Source organism: Alligator sinensis, unplaced genomic scaffold (assembly GCF_000455745.1).
Source record: "Alligator sinensis unplaced genomic scaffold, ASM45574v1 scaffold121_1, whole genome shotgun sequence".
Taxonomy (NCBI): Eukaryota; Metazoa; Chordata; order Crocodylia; family Alligatoridae; genus Alligator; species Alligator sinensis.
In genome coordinates, this window is record NW_005841910.1 from 2,220,422 (window position 1) to 2,240,940 (window position 20,519).

The 20,519-nt window shown below is 40.4% G+C and overlaps 1 protein-coding gene across 2 annotated transcripts in view; it reads right to left on the reverse strand.

Annotated features, from left to right (window-relative positions):
- Nucleotides 1-10,362: 10,362 nt before the first annotated feature.
- The window catches only part of PPP4R2 (protein phosphatase 4 regulatory subunit 2), a 27,453-nt gene continuing 17,296 nt past the window's right edge, over nt 10,363-20,519 (reverse strand). For both annotated transcript variants that reach the window (XM_025197967.1, XM_025197968.1), the window contains exons 3-8: nt 18,607-18,700; nt 18,074-18,111; nt 16,093-16,167; nt 15,622-15,765; nt 13,960-14,228; nt 10,363-12,836 (exon numbers count right to left, since the gene is read on the reverse strand). In XM_025197967.1, the coding sequence (XP_025053752.1) occupies nt 12,532-12,836; nt 13,960-14,228; nt 15,622-15,765; nt 16,093-16,167; nt 18,074-18,111; nt 18,607-18,700 (925 nt within the window). In that variant the 3' untranslated portion in view covers nt 10,363-12,531. The remainder of the gene's footprint in view (nt 12,837-13,959; nt 14,229-15,621; nt 15,766-16,092; nt 16,168-18,073; nt 18,112-18,606; nt 18,701-20,519) is intronic.

A 20,519-nucleotide genomic window follows, 5' to 3' on the forward strand; every position in this document is an offset into this window, starting at 1 on the left:
CCTGATGAGATTCACCCTAGCTAAAGTAATCTCCGAACAATTAACGATTATCTTTGAGAACTCATGTAGGATGGGAAGGGTCCCAGGGGATAGAAGAAAGCCAAACAGAGTACCTGTCCTCCAAAGAAGGAAAGAGGAAAACTCAGAGAATAAGTGTAAATTTGATACTAGGAAAGACACTAAAACAAATGATTGAACAGTCAATCTGCAAACACCTAGAGGATAAAACAAAGTGAGAAAAATTGCCAACATGGATTTGGCAAAAATAAATCGTGTCAAACTCATCTCCTCTCCTTTGAGAGGGCAAGTGGCTTAGCAGATAAGAGGGAAGCAATTGATGACATTCCCATCACCAGACAAAGGAAAATAGTCTAAATGTAGTCATCATAAGGTTGGTGCACAACTGGTTTAAAAACCACACTCAGGAGGTAGCTATTAATACCCCATTGTCGAAGTGGGACAGCCTGTCAAGCAGGGCTTTTCCGGGGTCTGTCTACATGGCATCATTGTTAACTTACATAATGGAAGAGAGAAGGCGCTTGCATGGATGACACCAAACGGGAGGGTTTGCAAGCGCTTGAGAGAACAGAATGAGAATCTGAAACCCAAGATGCAATTCAACCAAGACAAATCCAAAGTGCTTTGCTTCAGAAGAAAACATCCAATGCACTCATACAAAGTGGAAATCACTGGCTGTATGTCATACAGCAGGAAAGGGTTGTGGTTTTAGTCACCACCAACTGAATGAGCCAATAACATGATGTTGTGACCAAAAACAAAACAAAAAAAAAGCATTCTGGGACTTATTAACAGGACTGTCATATGCAAGTGCTGGGAGATCATTATTCCTCTCCACTTGGCACTGGTGAGGCCTCAGCTGGATTACTGTTCTGGGCACCGCACTGCATGAAAGATGTAGCCAAGTTGGAAGGTGTCCAGAGGACAGCGACCAGATTAAAGAGTGTACAACCACGACATCCAAGAAAGCAGTCCTTCTATAAAAGCCTGAAGACACTGGGCTTGCTTAGTCTAGGAAAAGAGAAGATGGATGAGGACACGATAACAGTCTTCAAGTATATAGTCTTCATGATACCAGTCTTCATATATCCTATTATGAAGAGGATGATGATCCAGTGTTCTCCGTGACTCCTGGAGGTAAGAAAAGAAATAACTGGCTAATTTGTAGCCAAGAAGATTTAAGTTAGATATTGGGAATTATTTCCTAACTAGAACGGGAATTAGGCACTGAACAATGTTATCAGGGAAGGGGTGGAATTGCTTCCACTGAAAGTTTTAAACAATCCTTTAGACAATCAAGTTAGGGATGGTCTATAAGTATACTGATCCTGCTCTGGGAAAGGAAAATGGGTGAGAGGATCTCAAGGTCCTGTGTGCGTGTCTGTATTTCTTCCAATTCCATAATAAGCCGAGCACCATTTCAGCCCATCATGACAAAGTGCTCAGCTGATGTGATTTGCCTCTTTTATTGCCATGGCCCGCAGAGTTGTGGCCAGACTGCGTCAGTCAGCATGACTCTTGCCCAACCCTTGCTGAGGAAGAGGATTTCCAGCCACAGATATATAACAGTAAGAGAACAGATGTGGAGTGCCACATTTGAACTAATAAAGAAGCAACGCTGCTGCTTGTTAGCACACTAAATTGTAAATCTAAAATGCAAATCCTACATTGAAAATATGAAATTAGAAGCTGCCTCTGAAACAAAGATCGATGCCCAGGCCTGTTAATAGGAGACTACAAAAAAACCCCACAAACATTAACGACGGGAATGCCACGATGCAGTAGACAAGCATTTCATTCATGCATAGATAGGAAATGTTGCTTCCCAAAACCAGGAGGATTAATAAAGGCTGTTTCCAATTTCTCCATTTCTTTACTGCCTCTATTTTTTTGCTTTGTATCCTCCTAGATTTATTTAGCATCTGAAATGCTTAATCTCGTTCCATTTTGCTCCCCATCGGATTTAACCCTGGTTTCCGTTCTAGTGCTTCGTTGTTATTCCTTCAAAATATTTTGGCTCCTTCAAATGCAAATGCCTTGCACTGAAAACTTGCAGTTTTCCACAGTCCCTCTGTTGTGGTTACTTTTAAGTTCCTTGAATTATATTGTTTTGACTGAACTGTCAGATTTCAGAACTTGTTACTGACTAAAAACATATGGAGCACAAAAGGCAAAGACTTAAGCGAGGCAGAGCAGGCCTGCAACTAGATCTCGTCCCCACGAGGTGGCAGAAGAAGCCCGTTTGAATGTGCAGTACTAAACTTTTGAAGGGGAGGAGATTTAGCAGCAACAGACTTTTTTTTCCCTTGATGCCACCATGCCTTCTGCATGGGGAAGTATGAAAGACACACTTGCTACAGAAAAAGTTTAGATTTTCTCAGTAGGACTCACTGGAGAAACAAATGACAGACACTCGCTGCATTTTTAAATAGTCCTCCCTTTCATCTTTCCCCCCCCAGTGCTGTACTATTGTTCCTTGTTTCCAAGGGCAGAGACCTCTTGGGTCATCAAATTCAGCCCTCTGCTATCACTAGCCCCATAATATAATGCCTTTTGTCAACTGAATATCAATTATCTTTGGAAGAGAGGGGGGCCAAAAAAAGAGAGACAACTAGATTTATTGGAAGGTTATTCCAGATCTCTACTCCCCTGCTAGGAAAGTTCCTCTTATTTCCAGCCTAAATGTATTCGTGTCCAGATTGCGCTCATTTGTGTTTATGATAACATTGCCTTTTCACTGAAGTAGCTCTTCTTCCTCTCTGCTGCTTAGCTGGGGTGTATTTTATAGACAGCAATAACAGATCACTCCTCAGCTTTCATTTTGTAGCTCAGCGTTTCTCAAACTGGCTTTGGGTCATATATCCCTTTTTTATTTTTCAAACTTACCACACTGCTCCGCACCCCCATTGCAGCCTTGTGAGGTTGGAAGGAGCCTAACAGGTCACCTGGTCCAACCCTGCGCACCAATGCAGAAAGGCTAAACTATTTCTATCCAATGCTTATCCAGTATTCCACATTAAAAATGTTTAAAGCAACAATACTCTGTCACACCTACACCGTAATCTCTCCAACAATCAAAGGGATACTTTCAGCTTCATTTTTAACTCTTTTCCCTCTATTTACATTTCTTCTCTCCCAACCCTTCCCCCCCCCCTTACACCCAATAGGTCTAGGGACAGAAGTTACACATAAACTGGTATAAGTGATGAGAAACCAGTTCAGCTCTGTAACACAATAGAAGCTCAGTGCACATTAACTTTTTTCAAAATGGCTGAAACCAGTTTAAGATAAACCTGGATGGATATAATATCAGACTTAACTGGATTTAGACTCTATGTAATATCAGATTTAACTGATTTCAATCAGTTAATTGAATTTCTATCCCAGATCCCCTCCAGATGCAAGTTAACTCAGTCCCCCAGCATCCCAGGATGTTTTGCTGAGTGGGCGGGCTAGCCTTGGCCCAAGCTGTCTGCTCCGGTGGAGCAGGGCAGTGCATGCTAGCACTCCCCAGTTTCTGGCCTGGGCCACTGCAGCCACGTGGCTGCATTTCTGGAATCAAAAGTAAATGTCTGTTCACTTGCTTATAGGTTCAATGTACACAGCTTAGACCAACCTGCGAGGATTGAATCGATTCAGCCTCTGGCTTTTTGACTGTTTGTACTTAGCCCCAAGTGAACACTGCCCCAGCTGGGAAATACCATGTTTGGCTAAACCAGTGCAACTCCTGTATCTCTTCTCCTTTTCAGGCTCATCCTAATCCCTCTTCTGCCTTTCTCTGACCATATTCCAGTTCAATATCATTTCTCTTTCATGTGAATAAATAAAATAGCATACCATATCCCAGATGAGGCATCACTGCTGCCTTGTATGATGGCATTAATAACAGGAAATGCACACACAAACTGCTGAAGCTTCCTTAGCCTGACGAAGGGTTTTTGAACCCGAAAGCTTGCTTAATAACTATTCTCCAACCATTTGGGTTGGTCTAATAAAAGATATCAAATTCACCCAAGGAACCCGTCTGTCCTTATCACTTCTGGCACTCTAGCATTGATTTAGCAAGTTTAAATGTTCATGTCTCAGACTAAGATTGCAAGAAGCTCTAGTTCTGGAGGCATTTGAGGAGGAGGAGCTGTGGCGTGAGCAGGAAGGAACTGTGCTAGTTTCCAGGAACAGTTTGACATGTCCCTCAGTGCTGTCCTGGAAGGAGGGCTTCAAGTTCAAGTCTCCACATCCATGCATTTTTTTTCCCCCTACAGCCAACAGGATGCCAATGTGAATGAGTCTCTCTTTGGTCTGAATATGACCAAAAGCAATTCCTACCCACAGATTGCACAGGAGATACCAGTTCCTCTAGGACAGCCCCACATACTGGGGGACTGGAGCCTGGGGGCCAGACGCAATGGGTCAGGAGCGAGGGGCACTGGGTTGGGACTGGCCTGGTTCACAAATGGGTCCCCATACAAAAAAAAAAAAAAAAGGTAAGAACTACTGCTCTGGGAGACTGATTTTAGGGGACAGATGATTTATAAATGGAAATGCACCTGGAGGTGCAGGCAGCTCCCATTAGCACAGCTATGCACCTGCTCTTCTGTGAAACATCATTGTGGCAATCACCAGTGCATGTGTGACATGTAGGCATATGCCAACACACAGAAGGGAAAGCAAGCCCATAAAGGTGCCCATTTTCAAGTGGAGAGAACTTGAGATGAGCTGCTCAGAGCCAGGAAAAAACCCTAGAAATCCGGTGTTTTGCACTACCCACTCGCAGTAAACCTGGCCCCTTCAAGAAGGAAACCTTGTTAGCAATGCATTTCAACAGACCCCAGTGCCAAAAAAGGCTGCTCCCAGCCCCTGGAGCCGAGCTCCGGACTGCAAAGTGCCTGTATTTTGGTACGCCTGTTCTGGCTTCCCTGCTCACAACGGGGAAAGGGACAGGCAGTTTTGCTGCCAAGACCTGGAAAAAATGCAGCTGCTCAAACTTGTACTTGGCAATGCCGGTTTCCTACCGCCTCCTGGAGGAAGCAGAAAACAGAGGTCTATAGGGACAGAGCCATAAGGGCCAACAGATAAAAAAAGCCAGAAGTGGATTAAACAGAGACTACGTTACGATTGAAAAATAGTGGACTCAATCATGGCCAGCAGGGTGGTGATGCCCATCAGCACGACTGAGGCCCCTGCTCAGGTGCTGCATCACACAGGGGGAACCAGCTTTCTTCCCCCAGGCCCTGCCAGGGGCGCAGCACAGCCGTGAGAGGAGCCACAGAGATTTTCAGTGCTGCTAAGCTACACGGGGCCTGGCTGGGAGGAGGAGGGCCGGGGGTCAGTAATGAGGCCAAGTTGTAATCATTGCAAACACCTGCACCTGGCTCAAGCCAGCAATCTGAGCTGGCATTTGCTTTTTCTTTTTTTAATTAAAATATATTTCTATATATAGAGTTTTATTTTTATATATATATTATATACACACACACACACATCCTCTATCACAAGCTTTCCATTCTTGCCTCTCCACCCAGGCTGGATGGGATGCCTGGCTGGAGCCCTGGGTACCAGGCCAGCTCCAGGGCAGGGACAGGGGGACCTGCCTGCTGCTGAGGGCTGCTAGGACTGGAGACTTTGGGCCTCCAGCAAAAGCAAGATCTCCCACCACAACGCCATACCCACCCCCAGAGGCACAGAGCACCCCCACACTTTTCCTGGCCCCGTCTCAGGAGCCCGCAGCAGGACAATACCTGCCTCACGATGTTTCCCGGAGCGCTGCCTACCTGCCATCCTGCTGAGGTGCGAGGACCTGCTGATGCCTAATCGGGCCCAGGCTCGGTGCCACGACATGCCAGCTTGGAGCGCATTGAGCTGGCAGGGCTCATCTCCACAGGCAAGCCCGCCAGGAGGACTAGCGACCGGTTGCCATTCACCTCCTCAGCGCACGCTTCTAGCGCGGTACAAGCGCCTGCTCTCATGTCGCTGAGGGAGAGTCCTCAGTACCTGAAGGAGCTCATCGCAGCTCGAATGCCCGCACATAGACTTACGCCGAGGCAGCTCAGCCTGGCTCCACAAGGAAAGCAAGCCCTAAGGAAGCCGGGGTGAAGTGCTGGGCTTTCCCCTGCAGCAGGAGCTCAGCACCATCCACAGCTGCCGCTTCATTTCGGAGCGTTACCTCAGCTGCTGCTTAATTGCCTTTTCAAACCCCCGGTTGCTAAGGTCAAGCTCCACAAGCTGAAACGTCCTGGGCCTAGGTTTTCCTCACATCGCCTGCGATTTTTCTCTCCCTCTTTGTAAGGTTTCAGATCTGCCGGTTATTTCGTCCCTCTGCAAACAGCGATGGGATCATCCAGGTACAGGAGGCGCCTGCGTTATCTGGAAAAAAAATAAAAATATAAAAGAGGCGACTGGAGTTCAATCAACAGTAGCACCTCCCCTTGCCTCAGCTGCTCTCCCTGCCTCAAAATCCAGACCTTTCAGTGGCTTCTCCCACCGTCTCAAAAGCAACCGGGCTCCCTGCCCTGCCATGTTCAGACACGTGAAGGGAGTGGTTGAACCACGCAGCAAACAGCGTCTCCGGTCCAGGTAACGCCTGACCAACAAGTTCTGCTCAGGACTGTCATCATGACGGAGAAGGAATCATTGATGCACTAATTACCTTGCACTGCTAGTGGTTATGCTCTAGCATAGAGCACGTGCAAGGTTCGTGCAAGGTAATCATGCTCTAGCACCACCTCATCCCAAACCAGTTCATGGGTGGACTCTGTCCCAAGTCCCACATCCCAACATTAGGCAGCTGTGTTTCCTTTCCAGCTCATAATGTAAGGGGAAATACGTTACATCCATCGGTCAGAGATGAAAAGGGATTTGGGTTCTGTCCCTATGCACAGGCCTGAGGCTATGGATATGGAATAAGAAGATAGACTAGTTTGCCTTTAAAAAAAAAAAAAAATAGCCAGAATATTTTTCTTGTACGTCAGGAAGATCAAAGACGATTCATTCAGTCTTAACAGGATTGATTTAGTATCGCTGCGAGAGCACATCAGAATGGCTCCTCCCCCCTCCAGGCTCATGTCATAGAAAACCCAGAGTTTAAGGGAAATTGCGCTTACACAAGACAGAAACCGCTTAGCATTTATGTTGATTCCGTACTACAACTCCACGCATTAACAACAAGCCTCGACAGTACACAGGTGGCAGGGAGCATTTCAGGCCCATTAAACGCTGCAAATTTCCTCATGCATCACAATTACAGAAGACATATGCCAAATAACATTATACTGAACCACGGCTAAATTCGCAGTGTTCAATGGCCCTCAAAATTTCTCATTTCTTTACCTGAGGTGGCCAAGCAATTATAAGTCGTACCACAGAATAAAACAGGCAGGGAAGTCGGTAGACTTCATGCATCTATGATTGTATCGTCCTCCTCCATTTCTCTTCATCTGCAATCTACAGTGCAACTGAGCCTCTGAATAGCTACAGCTGCAAATCCAGCGCTCCCCAAGATCCAAATACTGTCACCCTAACAGACATGGCACAATTTATTTATATATATCAAACCAGCTACATAATGAAATCTGGGAGACGCTTTGTGTTGTGCCAGTCTCATAACCTGGTGTCCAAGACTTAGCCAAGGAAGCACATATTGGGCAATCACAGAAAACCTTAAGAGAAAGTCAATTCATTCAGCTCATGCCCTTTGCCTCCCAAGATCCTTCAAATATGAATTACTTAAGGCCTAAAGCTGCACGTAATATTCTCTTTATTTCCATATACACAAAATAAAACATGTTTTTCCAGCCAGGTATCTTGTCATTTCTGAAGGAAGGGGAAAGCATGCATAAAAGCAAAAGTAATGTAACAAATTACAGTACTTCCAAAACCAGAATTATTATGTAAAAAGAGGAGTTAGAAATACAAAAGGTGAAGCAGGCCATCATGATGTCCAAATGTTGCCTAGGTGCCCAACAGGGGACCAGTACATCGGGGAGATGGAAAGTGCACGTGCAGAGTGTGCGCACGTGCTGGTCAAGCCAATATTCAAACACCTATTTGCCTGCAGCTTTGCAAATGTCTATCTATTTTCACCAGTGCTGTCCAACGAACCTCGTGCAGCTTCAGTTCGGGAATATTTTTCTCCTTCCAAAAGACTGTTCAATTACCAAAAAAAAAATTAATGAACAACATTTCTTTTGTGTTGCTTTTCCATGAAGGCAGACACTGATAGGGACTGTTCATATACCATAAACAGAGGCTCAATCATTGTTCATCTTGATGCCTGAAAATGCTTTTAAAAGCTGAATTGCTATCAGCTTCTTCTCTATTGAAATTTTGATAGGCTATACTTTCCCATGGGAAAAAAAAAATCCTGTGATTTAGTTAAGATGGCTTCACCAAAAATATAGAACAATGGTTTTAGAGAGAGAGAGCTCTTCTTCCTAGCATTTCTCAGGCAGCCCAACACGGGCAGAAAGAAGAGTGGAAAACTTTTCCCATTGTGATTAAAGGTAACTCCATTCTGTTTGAAGAATTTAATGGATTCCCACTGACAGTGGCTCTGCCAATCATTTTGGGTAAAAAAAATTGGAAGTCTCCTGGTCTTCCAGAAATAGATGTTTGACTAATTTCCAACTGAGTTTTTTCACACATTCAAGGTTTTTAACCTCAGCCAATAAGGATGTCAATTGTTTTGTATAGACCCTTGAAATGCGGCACTATTGTGTTCACTTGTATATCTGGAGTCACAGTCATGCACATCAGCTGATAGTTCATTTGAGCCCTGCAAGTACATTAGCTGAAGTTTTACACATTAGGGAAGAAAAAAAAAAAAAAAAGATCAAGCAAGATAGTGCCCAATGATCAAGACAACCATTTTTAGAAAGCTTCCTGGATCATTTATGCCAGCTTTAAACTGACTGCAATTCCAGTTCAGTTTTCAAATTATGGGGCTGGGAAGAAATTTCCCTCTTTGGATCAGACCAGCAGAGGCCTTCCTATTGCCCAAATATTTCAACCTGCAGACATGGATCTTCTGGTACAAAATTATGCTCTGCACACAATGTACTAGCTAGATGGAGTTTGTCCAGGGTGTGAAGGAGCGTTAGATATAGGAAGACTTTATATAAAATAGAATATAAATCTGATCTAGTTTTCCTAGGTCAGCAGAAAATCCAACCAAGTCTAAACACGTGTTGGCTGTGCACAATATACCAAGTTAAACACAATCTTTGACCTAAGCACTTGGCCTTACAGTTTGGGCAGGTTGCACTGGGAAATCCAGAGACTAGCAGAATTTAAGGATTTGTTTTCCATTGTTTTGACCTCTATTTGAATAACGAGAGACCTCAGACAAGAGCCCTTTAATTCTATAATAACAATTAATTTCATCTCATAGGCTCACTGAATCTGGCATCATAAACTGGGTACAAGGATGCAAAGGTATCCTATCCAAAGCCTCCACTCAACTGGGCTACTTTCCAAGGACCCAATTCTGATATGTGATGCACACCTCCAGTTTCCATTAAACAGACTTCATATTAGTGTGCTTCAAGACTAACACCACATTCTAATTCAAGGGCAGAAAACTTGTGCTTTCTTAAGCACAGAAGGGAACCTGATAAAGCTGGAAATAAGGCCTTTGCATTTATAATTTAATAATCAATAAATATGATGGCTAGTTTTAAACTGTAAGTGCCAGTGCAGCCAATTGACTTAACAGTACTAAACTATCCAGGTATTTTGATTTAAATTATCTATTGTAAAGTTAGCAGCGTGACTTTTAGAATGCCGTCTCAAGAGCTGAATAAGACATCCTACCTTGGTATTCTGAACAGTACGTTTTCTACATCTTATATAAAGTCTTAATGCTAATTCAAACTAGCATGTACCCGCAGTCTCAGAATGAGCTATTTTTAAATGAGAGGGCTTGCAAGTTTTTATCTTCTTTAAATCATAGGTGCATACAACAGCCATGATTGCTCTCACATGACCAACACATTCTGTCTAAATGAATATTTATTAAAATATATACCAGATGTACACACTTCTGGCATTTGTGGGTATCTACCAACATTGGAAATATTGAGCCACAAGCGTAAAGATACTATGCATCCTTGTAATTACAAGTATTTATAATTTAAATAAGGAAACATCATCTACAGAGTGGTGCACATTAGGTATATTAAGGAGTACTGATCTGGAATCAATTTATGCCAAACCCTAGCAATTCTCTTTGAGACGGCATGTACCAAATATTATCAATTTAAAAGTACTTACCCATATCCATGTTGTAATTGCAATCTGCAAATGCAGATACTAGTAAATAGTAAGATACTTACTATGACATGTATTCAAGCATGATTTTACTTTATTAGCTATTGCTCATTGCAGAAAAAAGTAATATTCGTGGATTTACAAATTGATATATGGAGATTTGTTGTGCAAACCTTTACAATTCTGTGGCACTAGTGCTGCTAAAATAAACATAGCAAAAATTCATAGGTGCTTAAAGAATAGGTTTATTGACAATATTTTCACAAATAAACATTCTAAAGAAAATTTCAGAAATCTCTAAACTTAGAAATGTTGTTCTCATTGGCAAAGTATTCCCAAAAACCAACAAAAAGGTAAGATGTCACTAATTTTTTACGTCATTATATTTGACACTTTCCTAATTCCAACACCTTGGTTCAGTCCTTTAATTTTTATGATACACATTCAACCCTTCTGCACAATGAAAATTAAGTTGATAAGGTATGATTTTTCCTTTTGTCTGGGGAACACTAATCAATTGTTTGTTTTGGCAAGCATCTCCTGGATTATGTCCTCTGTTTGCTTTAAACGTGATGGGTAAAATCAGTAAGTAGTACATTACCTTATAAATATACAAACTGAGCCAAATTATTCAAAAAATGTATTTCCCAAAAATGATACATATAAAGCATACTGTCTAGTAGCAGAAACTATTAGCATGCATTTTAGAGGTCTTTTTTTTTTAGTTCAGGTATGTGAACTTAAAACTAAAAAGGGAGTTTTATATTTTGATAAAAATGTACTCGAATATTTTATAACATTAATATTTATTGCTTTATATGAATACTGTATTGAAAGCCCAAGCATTCAGTTTACACACAGAAATTATACAATTATATACCGTTTCACAATGGCAGTGAGCACTTGTTACAATCTACAAAAAATCTACTTTACAGAAATTTAAAAATTCTAAATATCAAAAAGGTACAATTGAAGAAACAGGTATAAATTTGGCAGCCAGTAATTGTGACTGGGAGGTTGCAACTTGCACGTCTTTAAATATGGGAATTTGAAAATATTGCGAGTTTAAAGCAGTAGTTGTGCTTTGAGCTAGTTTGAAAAAAAAATGTAACACTGGCTGTCAAAGTAGCATGTTCAAAAATATTTAGTTCACTTCCAAAACGTTATACAAATTATGGTGATATCTATGCACCCCAAAAACTTTAGTCATTTAGCTCAGGTACATAACTAAGGTAATATATTAATTCTCCCAATCCAGTGGTGTATCATACCAATGCCATTTGCATACTTTAGAATAAATTTTAAAGAAACTTTCCTATAATATTCACAATGCTCAGAGAACTCAAAAAGGCAAGTACCTGTCCAATTTTTCAGAGATTCTCATCAGATTTGCAAACATTCCTTCTACAAAATTTAAGCTAAAGTTTTGATTACTTTGTTCTTAACAAAAAAAAGCGCATTTTCTCATAAATAAATGAAATCCTCTCACACAGGCACCTCAGAAGTATATAAAAGCGTTGTCGTCTGAAGTTCTCTTGGAATGTGTCTAACCTGGTACTTTCAATGTTAAGATTCCCAGGGTTTCACATGGGCCAGATTTTATTCTACATATTCACAGGCAAATGAAACTGCTCTGAGGTGAATGCAGTCTTTTCCCATAGAAAAAGTATTCATTGTATTTAGTTTATAGAAACAGAAAAATATAACATTTCCCCCATTACAATTGTGGGAGGATAAATGTGTATGTGTGTGTAAAATGTAACGCATTAAACATACAACTTAAGGTTTCATAGCATGTATTCAAATAAAACTCTGGAAACCATCATGGAACCCTATAATTCACATGTTAATGTTTAAAGTGTAACCAAAATATGGAGCAACTGCTATAGCTGTCAGAAAGAGACAAGACAAAAAGCTTTCTTGCATACATACAACTAAGTGTGGTAATCTCCAAAAAAGTCGTCAAAATTATAATTACCTTCCAGTTTAAAAACTTTTATTCTAAATAAAAAAAACTATACACAAACCACTGATTTGACCAGACCGAAAATTCAGCGGTAAGCAGGACCTGAATGAGCTGGTATTCACAGTTCTTAACATGTACAACTCGTTCAGGGTTCAATCCATGGAGTTTATTTTACAACCTGCTTCTCTTGTAAAACTAAAGGTCCACTTTATTACATAAAATTATTTATACAGTGTAAAACCAGAGCCTTATGGAAAATACTGCATCTAAGTGTATTTAAATTATTAGTCTTGCTCCATAGGTTCTTCTGTGGCTTCGTCGCTGTTTTCCATAGGGGTCTCTGATGAAATTTCAGGAGTTCCACTGGCAAAGGATCCTAAGTCTTCAGTTTCACTGCAGTCAGCTCCACTACTGACAGAGCCACTATTTTCACTGTCTTCAGAATGCAAATCTTTCTCTGCTTGAGACTGATCAGATTCCTCCATTTGATTACTCTCCTCAGAGGTCTCTTCATTCACAGTTAAGGATTCAGTGTCTTTTTCTTGATCTTTTCTGTCTGGCGCAACATTTCTTGGTGACATGAAGGATTCTGAAAGCATTGAAATTGAAGTCTTAGTATTCTTTTTAAACAAGACAACAACTATATTCGATTAGTTTGAAACCCTAGATATTACACTAGGAAAAAGATTATTCTATTATAAAAATTTAGAAAAACAAATTAGAGAGTCTTGAGCATCTTAAATACTTTTCTTTAAAAAATTACCAAAGCCACTAGACCCTAACGTAAAGCATTACTTCACTCACCACACTCAATATTTTTAAACACTTAGTCTAAAAATTAAATATTGGTATACTGTATATACCAAAGCCTAAAATGACAAATTGCCTTTTCTTACCACCTCACATATCTTTTCCGAAAGTAGCAACTCCCCTACATGTTAGTTTTTAGAACACTATTGTTTTAAACAAAGCACACTTCAAAAGTTTAACCTACTATTTACTTTATGAATAAACGCAAACCCTGAAGACAGAAGTTGAGAAAGGAAGTGAAAGAGAATTGATATCAATGTTGTTTCTTCTAGAGAAGAAACTCTCTCTCTCTACTTTGTACCGGTGCTGTTTATCAGGACTCTTTGTTTAGTACTTTGAATTACCATACAAATGTGATTCTTGGATCAAAATTCTAGCAAGATTTGAGAGTTAAAGTGTTGAGTGACACTCGGTTTCAAAGACAAAGAGCAGGACTTAACATCTACTTTGCATTATTTTTAAGCACTACACTGACAGCACAATACTGACCACCTGATCCAAGAAGGAAGGTCAGAAAGCAGAACATCGGGAAACAACTGGTGGCTCACTGGACGCATCTGCAGTGTCTGGGTGTCCACCTGGTTGAGACTCCCACCCCAATGCTGCAGCCTCACTAACCATCCAGGGCTCTGGGCTTCTTCCCCTGGCTTCTATTTCCTGCACCCACAGCATAGTGCAGTGCATGGTGCCGGGGGAACCTGTATGTAATGCAGCAGGCGAAGGGGAGCCATCCCTGTGCATGCTGCACCGTGGGAAGCTGCAGCTCCTGTTATGCAGCCCCTGCTATTATGGTCCAGGGGAACGTGGCCGTCAGCCACTTTGAAGTTGGAGAGCCTTGCTTAAAGAATTCCCACATTCAGAAAAAAGTAACATTTCACATGTTATACAAGTAAATCAAATACCTTCCTCTTCATCCTCTGCACAATGCTGTCTGACACAACTAGGATCTTTTTCTTTATCCTGAGATGTAGGAGATGTTCCAGTCTCTTCTACCATGACCGAAGAAACTTCACTGGAGGCAGTTTGGTTGGATGTCTCTCTAGCTTCCCCTTCCTTGTCAAACTTAAGTCTTTTTACTTCGTGTCCTTCTGCTTCCACAGGATCATCTTCAGGATGTTTATTTTTAACAGGGCTAGCTTGAACACTGTCTGATTCACATGCTGGTGACTCCCTACGATAACAAAAGAAGCCATGACTTGCTACAAGAAAGTTCCAGGTCATATCATATCTAGAACTACCTATTCCAGGCAAAGGAAACAGCACTGGAGGTATTTTTTCACAGGACACTCCCAACTCTGTAGAATTCAACCTACTGGTGCCAGCTCAGCTTGGCTAAATTTTCAGCAATGAGACAAAAGCTGTTCTTTTTCTCCCAAGATCTAAGAAGTGTGGAAGGACTAGGCCAGGGGTTCCCAAACTGTGGTACATGTACCCCTGGGGGTATGCAAGACATCTCTGGGGGTTACACAGGAGAAACTGCAGAATGACAGATTTAATTTTCATTATAGTAATAATTGGCATTTAAGGAGTTAAAATATTATGTATGCTGGTAGGGGTACACAGGCAGCTGGTAAATCTGGAAGGGGATACGCAATAAAAAAAAATTGGGAACCTCTGGACTAGGCTGTTGTCTGATGGGTCCAAACCACACATTCTTGCAATAGGTTTGTTACTGTCTATTTGTGACAAACATAAATTTAAAACGTTATACTGGTATTAGCATCTGGAAGTATATAAACATGGACACTTACAAGCATTACCTTTAGACTGCCCTAACCAAGATTATGGCGACCTAAATGCTCAGGCGTGCAAGCATTCACAGGGTTTAAGTCACCCTAAAAATGGCATGCCCAACCTAAGGTTAGTTCTTGTCCAAGGTGAACTTTAGACTGGCAAGGGGTTAATGCAACTTAGCGAGGATTTAATCCAGCCTGTGAACGTGTACAAGCATTCACTAGCATAGCCCTGAAACTGGGAAACTGCAGCCACTCTCCAGAGCCCCAGGGCTTGTGCTGTTTTTATACCCTTCCCCACCAACCCTGACTGGACTATTTTTAACTCCCACAACCTGTCCACCCCTGGAACAGGCAGCACCTCTGTGGACCCACCACCCCTCTCCTCACTGACTGACTTGCCTGGAGGAGGTGCAGGCAGCCAGAGGCAAGCAACACATGTTTGCATGAGCCACTCACATGAATGCCTGTTCACACCCTCAGGATTTGTTAACAGTTCATTGTTTACTCTTCACACACTTTATACTACACATCCTCATGCCTTTAAAAGATCTGGGTTACTCTAAATGTATAAAGCAAGCCAAGCCAGACAGAATTATGCCAAAAAAGGTTACAGTCCAATATCTCTGTTGCATTCACATGCTAGACTGATAGATGTACAAACAGCGGTAAGTACATGGTATATAGACATGTGGGTATTTGCCTCAGTTCTTCTGAAACGTGTGATTAACGGATACTGAGCAAAATAAAAAAAACTTGCTTTAAATTTTTTGTATAGAATTTTAAGTGAAAAAGCATGAAAATAATTACATCTCTACATTTATCACCAACCTGTGGTTTTTTTCTTCTGCTTCCTGTAAGTTTGACTCTTTATGTTCTGTGCTGTCCGGCAATCCATTTGTCGTCATAGGAGCTGACAAGGAAACCTTCGGTCGATTTACTGGTCTGGGAGTTCCAGGACCATTTATGTTAGATCTTAAACAAAAAAAAAAAAGAAATGTATCCCTTTAGCAAAGTAATTTCTTACACATAGGCTAAGATTAGATACATTCTAGTTTCAGAGAATCTGAAACATGCTAATACATTTTAGTTGCCAAAAGCTGCATTATTCAACATGCAACATACAGAACATTCCATCTTTATATGAACTGGATAAAAAAAAAATCTGAATCAGTAAGCAGGATGCTGCCATACATTGTGGGAAGTTCTCTTGCTAGTTACTTCCAAAACTAGAGAAGATTTCTACATCCTACTGCTCCCCTCCAAAATAAGCACATTGATTCTCAATACTACTAAACTTACCTGTCTGAATAACCAGGTGAATTTCCTGGAAACATTACACCATTCATCCTGTTTAAACTATTGGAATTATTTTTCCTACAAGAAATCAAAAAGTTATATTTAGCAATATAATAAATCATGAGCTATTAAGACTTTTTAAGTCTCTTTAATTAAAATAGCATAAACAGGGTATATTTTCTGAATTTATTTTACAGCTAAGCTGACTTAAATAATTGGAGCCTCTACTTCAGTGCATTGTCATCTCTCTCATGATGAGAGTATCTTCCTTAAAATCCTCATGTTCCCTTTAAACAGGAGGCTAATCACATGCATAAATCTTTGCTGAACTGTAGCTTCAAAGATTAAGCGCGACAGAAACCATTTCTTTGTGGCCCGAGTAAAATTCAAGTGTAACCATGACATTTATGCGAAAGATAACCCCTTTCTTCCCCAAAACTTCATTGAAAGTGAACTCCTCCCTTTCAATCTCCTCTTTATGGGAACAGGGGATTACCCACAGAACTGCTTTTCCAGGCCTCCAAGCAAGAACACATTCAGATCTTACCACTTTGTGATGACTTTCAATTCTCCACAGCCATGCCTTCAGATGAGGCATTAGAGAAGCTCCTTCCTGAATTTTGCCTAAATCATTCTTATTAATGTTGTTATGGGGAAATTTGGATGCAGTTGAGAAAAGTACTACTCTAGGCCCAGAAAGACGGACTGAGCTAGCAGATACCGGGGACACTCCATTTTTAGACAGCACTCTACAGTCAAATCACTTTTCCCTCTGTGACAATGATATATATTAAAATGCTAGAACTTTGAATCCTTCAACTCCCCCTTCATTTTCTCTAGGCCCAATCTAATGTTGCAATCTTTAATGCACTCAGACTTAAAGCTTATCTATGCAACAAACACCTGGCTGGGGTCATCTGACCCCAGCACTTTCCTGCCCAGGGCAGAGGGTCAGACTCAATCTACTGAGGTCCCTTCCAACCCTAAAAATCTATGAAAGCTACTGCATGCAACAAGCTGCCATGTAACTTTAAAGTACAAGCTATTGCAGAGTAGCTCTTAGCAAGGTCTCTCTTAATTGGTACTAACTGGCACTTCTTTATGTTTTACCTGAATCTATTTCCAAAGTGACCTAGAATTAGACAGAGGTACTCCTGGTGCTGAAAAGAGGCTACTCAGGGAGCTATTTTGCTTACATAGGAATATATAGCTATCGCATGTCTATAAGATAGGTGTACATTGCAGCTGGAAAGTATATCCAAGTAGACAAACTGAGCTACTTTGAATTTAGTAAGCTTACGTATCAACAGCAGTGAAGCCAAGGCAGCACACACTTTAGCAGGCCACTAAGGACCTAGGTATCTACTCAAGTGGTTAGCCTGTGTTGAAGCATGGACCACTGCATCTTCCTGCTATTTTTAACCACTGTATCCAGATTAAACCTGTAGGTGTTGCATTCAAGTCCCAGCTGGAGCGCGCCCATACCTTTACTACTATAATGTAAAGCAACATGAGGTACTGGAGAACAATAATTTGGACAGCCCTGAGAATAATATGACAGGAGAGATGGAATTACTCTTTAAACTATTAAAGCTGTGGAAGACATGAAACTAGATTCCCTTGCCCTCATCTCAAATTAATTGCATCAGTTGTGAAGTGCAAATTATGCCAGTCTAAAAACAAGCAATGACACAGATTTATCAGAATATTTATTATTTTAAGAAGTCAGTTGTGCTATATATTTGGATTATGAAACTTGTTCTTCACTCCCAAGTTACTAGAGGGGTAAAACAAGCAACATGCACAACAGAATTTGTTTACTACTTGTTTAACCCACTGATAATAGTAGCTAAATTTTTGTCATGCATGTCTTACTGTTGGCAAGGTAATATAACACTACTGCCAGCAAAAGAGAACACAAAACAGACAAAAGCCCACTAATATAAACCTAAAGTCTATAGTTGAAAGAAAAGTCCGCACTTACTCTGAAGATGGATACACACAGCTGACAACCATGACATTCTACAACAAAAAACATATTGTCAGTTTAGAAAAAAGAAAAAGGTAACATTTCTGATCCTGAAAGGGGCTCTAAACTTGAGGATTAATAATACATGAGAGCCAGTCCTATTCACTAAAGCATTCCTCCAAACTTTAAGACCAAAACTGAGCTGCAGTAAAAAAACAAATCTCAAACAATTAAGCCACCCAAAAGACTCTGAACAGTCTAAATTAGTTGGTTGTTTACTGCTGGGAGTCTATATCATAAATGGCATTATATCTTCTACGAACAACAGTTGGAGTGTCAAGGACTGACTAAGAACAGTGACAGACCTAGCCCAGAGTTCATGTTTTTTAGTCAGAGGTATGTTTTATAACTTTTTTTTTTTTGCATTCGTTTAATCTTTTAAAGAGCAAACCATGTTTTGAGCAGTAATGAAGCTAACAAAAGTCATTTAGCTACTATACAAAGAGTGTGCTGCAACTTAGCTGTGATGCATCTGAAGACAAACATACCTTTTCCACTCCTCTGAGAAACTTGTCAGTTCCTGTATAATTCCGTCTTGGATCTGTCAGCAACTCACAGAGCCGCTGAATAGTAAAGGGAATACTGCAATAAAATACATTTAAAACAGTTAAGTTTGCATACTGCAGGTTAAAGATTGTGAGGGAGAAACAGCATTACTGTTTCCCCTGTGGGCTAAAAAGGTTTCAACCAGTACTGAAAGTTTCTGGAAAGTTAGTGGTGACAATCAGGATAGCTGTAACTAGTTACGTATTTCTCATTTGTATATGCAGTTAGCAAATTAGAGCAGTTTTACCAACAAAACAGTGTGTAATAAGACACCATCCCAAAAGTCACACATTTTTAAGGCTACTCTAGTAAGGAACAGGCAGAATTCAATTCAGGAAACAAAGTCAGTAACAGTAGCTGTTTAAGATTATATTTATTGGATAGTACATAAAAAGTAGAACAGTTTCAAGCTTCACATGCTACTAAGACTTCAAAACAAGAAGTGGCTCTCAAACTGTAGTTATTTTGATCATACAATGTGTCTTTATAATAAATGCTTTAAGTTTTTAATTAGTACACCAGGTAAAAACTTTAATGGTTATAAATACCATTTTTTAATATATTCCATTTTCCTCATCCAAATGTAAACATCCCAAGTATAATTACTATTTCTGATGTCTTCAAGTATATACAAACAAACAAGCATGCTAACCCTCTACACAAATATGTCCATATACATGCAGTCTCTATTCAGCAATTCTGCACTTGACTTCATATCTAGTCAAATATTAGCTACAGCAAATTAAATATACTGCACATACGCAATGTCTAATAAGTACTCATACATTTACAAATTTAATGTTAGCCGATCTCCTTGTAAGGGCTGCCAGGTAACATTTATTGCATATCAACTTACAGTAGATCTATTTTGTTGCCCAATTTTCTAGAAGTTCTGTGCTACTAGAATGCTTATCTGAGTTTGAAATCATTACACCTGGAAAAAAATGAAGCTAGTAGACAGTGTTTCATAATTCTTATTCTTCAGGTTGTATATTTTCAATATGAGAAATATAAAAGACTCCCAAATGAAGAGTTTACATCGGTTGTGTCAATGTAAATACATTCAACTTGGTCCTACATTTGATGTTCGCAACAGTGAAACAAAAGTATCAGTTTCCCAAAATGATGGTAATTTAATAAACTTGAGTGTGCAATAAAGAAACTATTCCACAAGGTGAGAGAAAGAAGCCTATTTCATTAAATTTTTTTTTTCAAACACATCTGACCAACTCTTCACCAAAAATATAGGGACTTGGAAGAAACATCTGCAACCTATGTGATCAGTCACTGGCATAAACCCTACTGGAAGGCCCTAATGGCTCAATATGTTTCATAACAATGGAAAGAAAGCATCACCCACTGTGCTGTGCCGATGCTTCATTGTATTATGGTACAGTATTATGGTTCAGTGAAGGGAGTATAAACCTTAATGTAAAACCACTAACAGGTATACTGCAATACAAGCCTACAATAGAAATGTTCACCTGCATTTCCAACCTACCTCCAAATGCCTCAGACAGTACAGCTAGCAAACAGTAATGCTGATCAATAAGTATCTACTACGATCATACACCCAAATCATGACATATAGAACCTGTTCTTTATTTCACTCCTGAGGAACAAAAGCAGACTGTCAGACTCGGCAAATTATTCTTTGTGGATCTGAGCCAGTTCTAGGGGGTTAGCCTTAAGCGCCTACAAATGATAGCATAATACACATAAGGCTTGCTAAAGCAGTGATCCAGCAACAACACACAAACATTTCCAGAACAGATATTCACTTTTGTGTAAAAGAGCAAGTGAGAAAGTTAGCAATTTAATGAATGTTCTGATTTTGAGATAAAAAGATATTTCC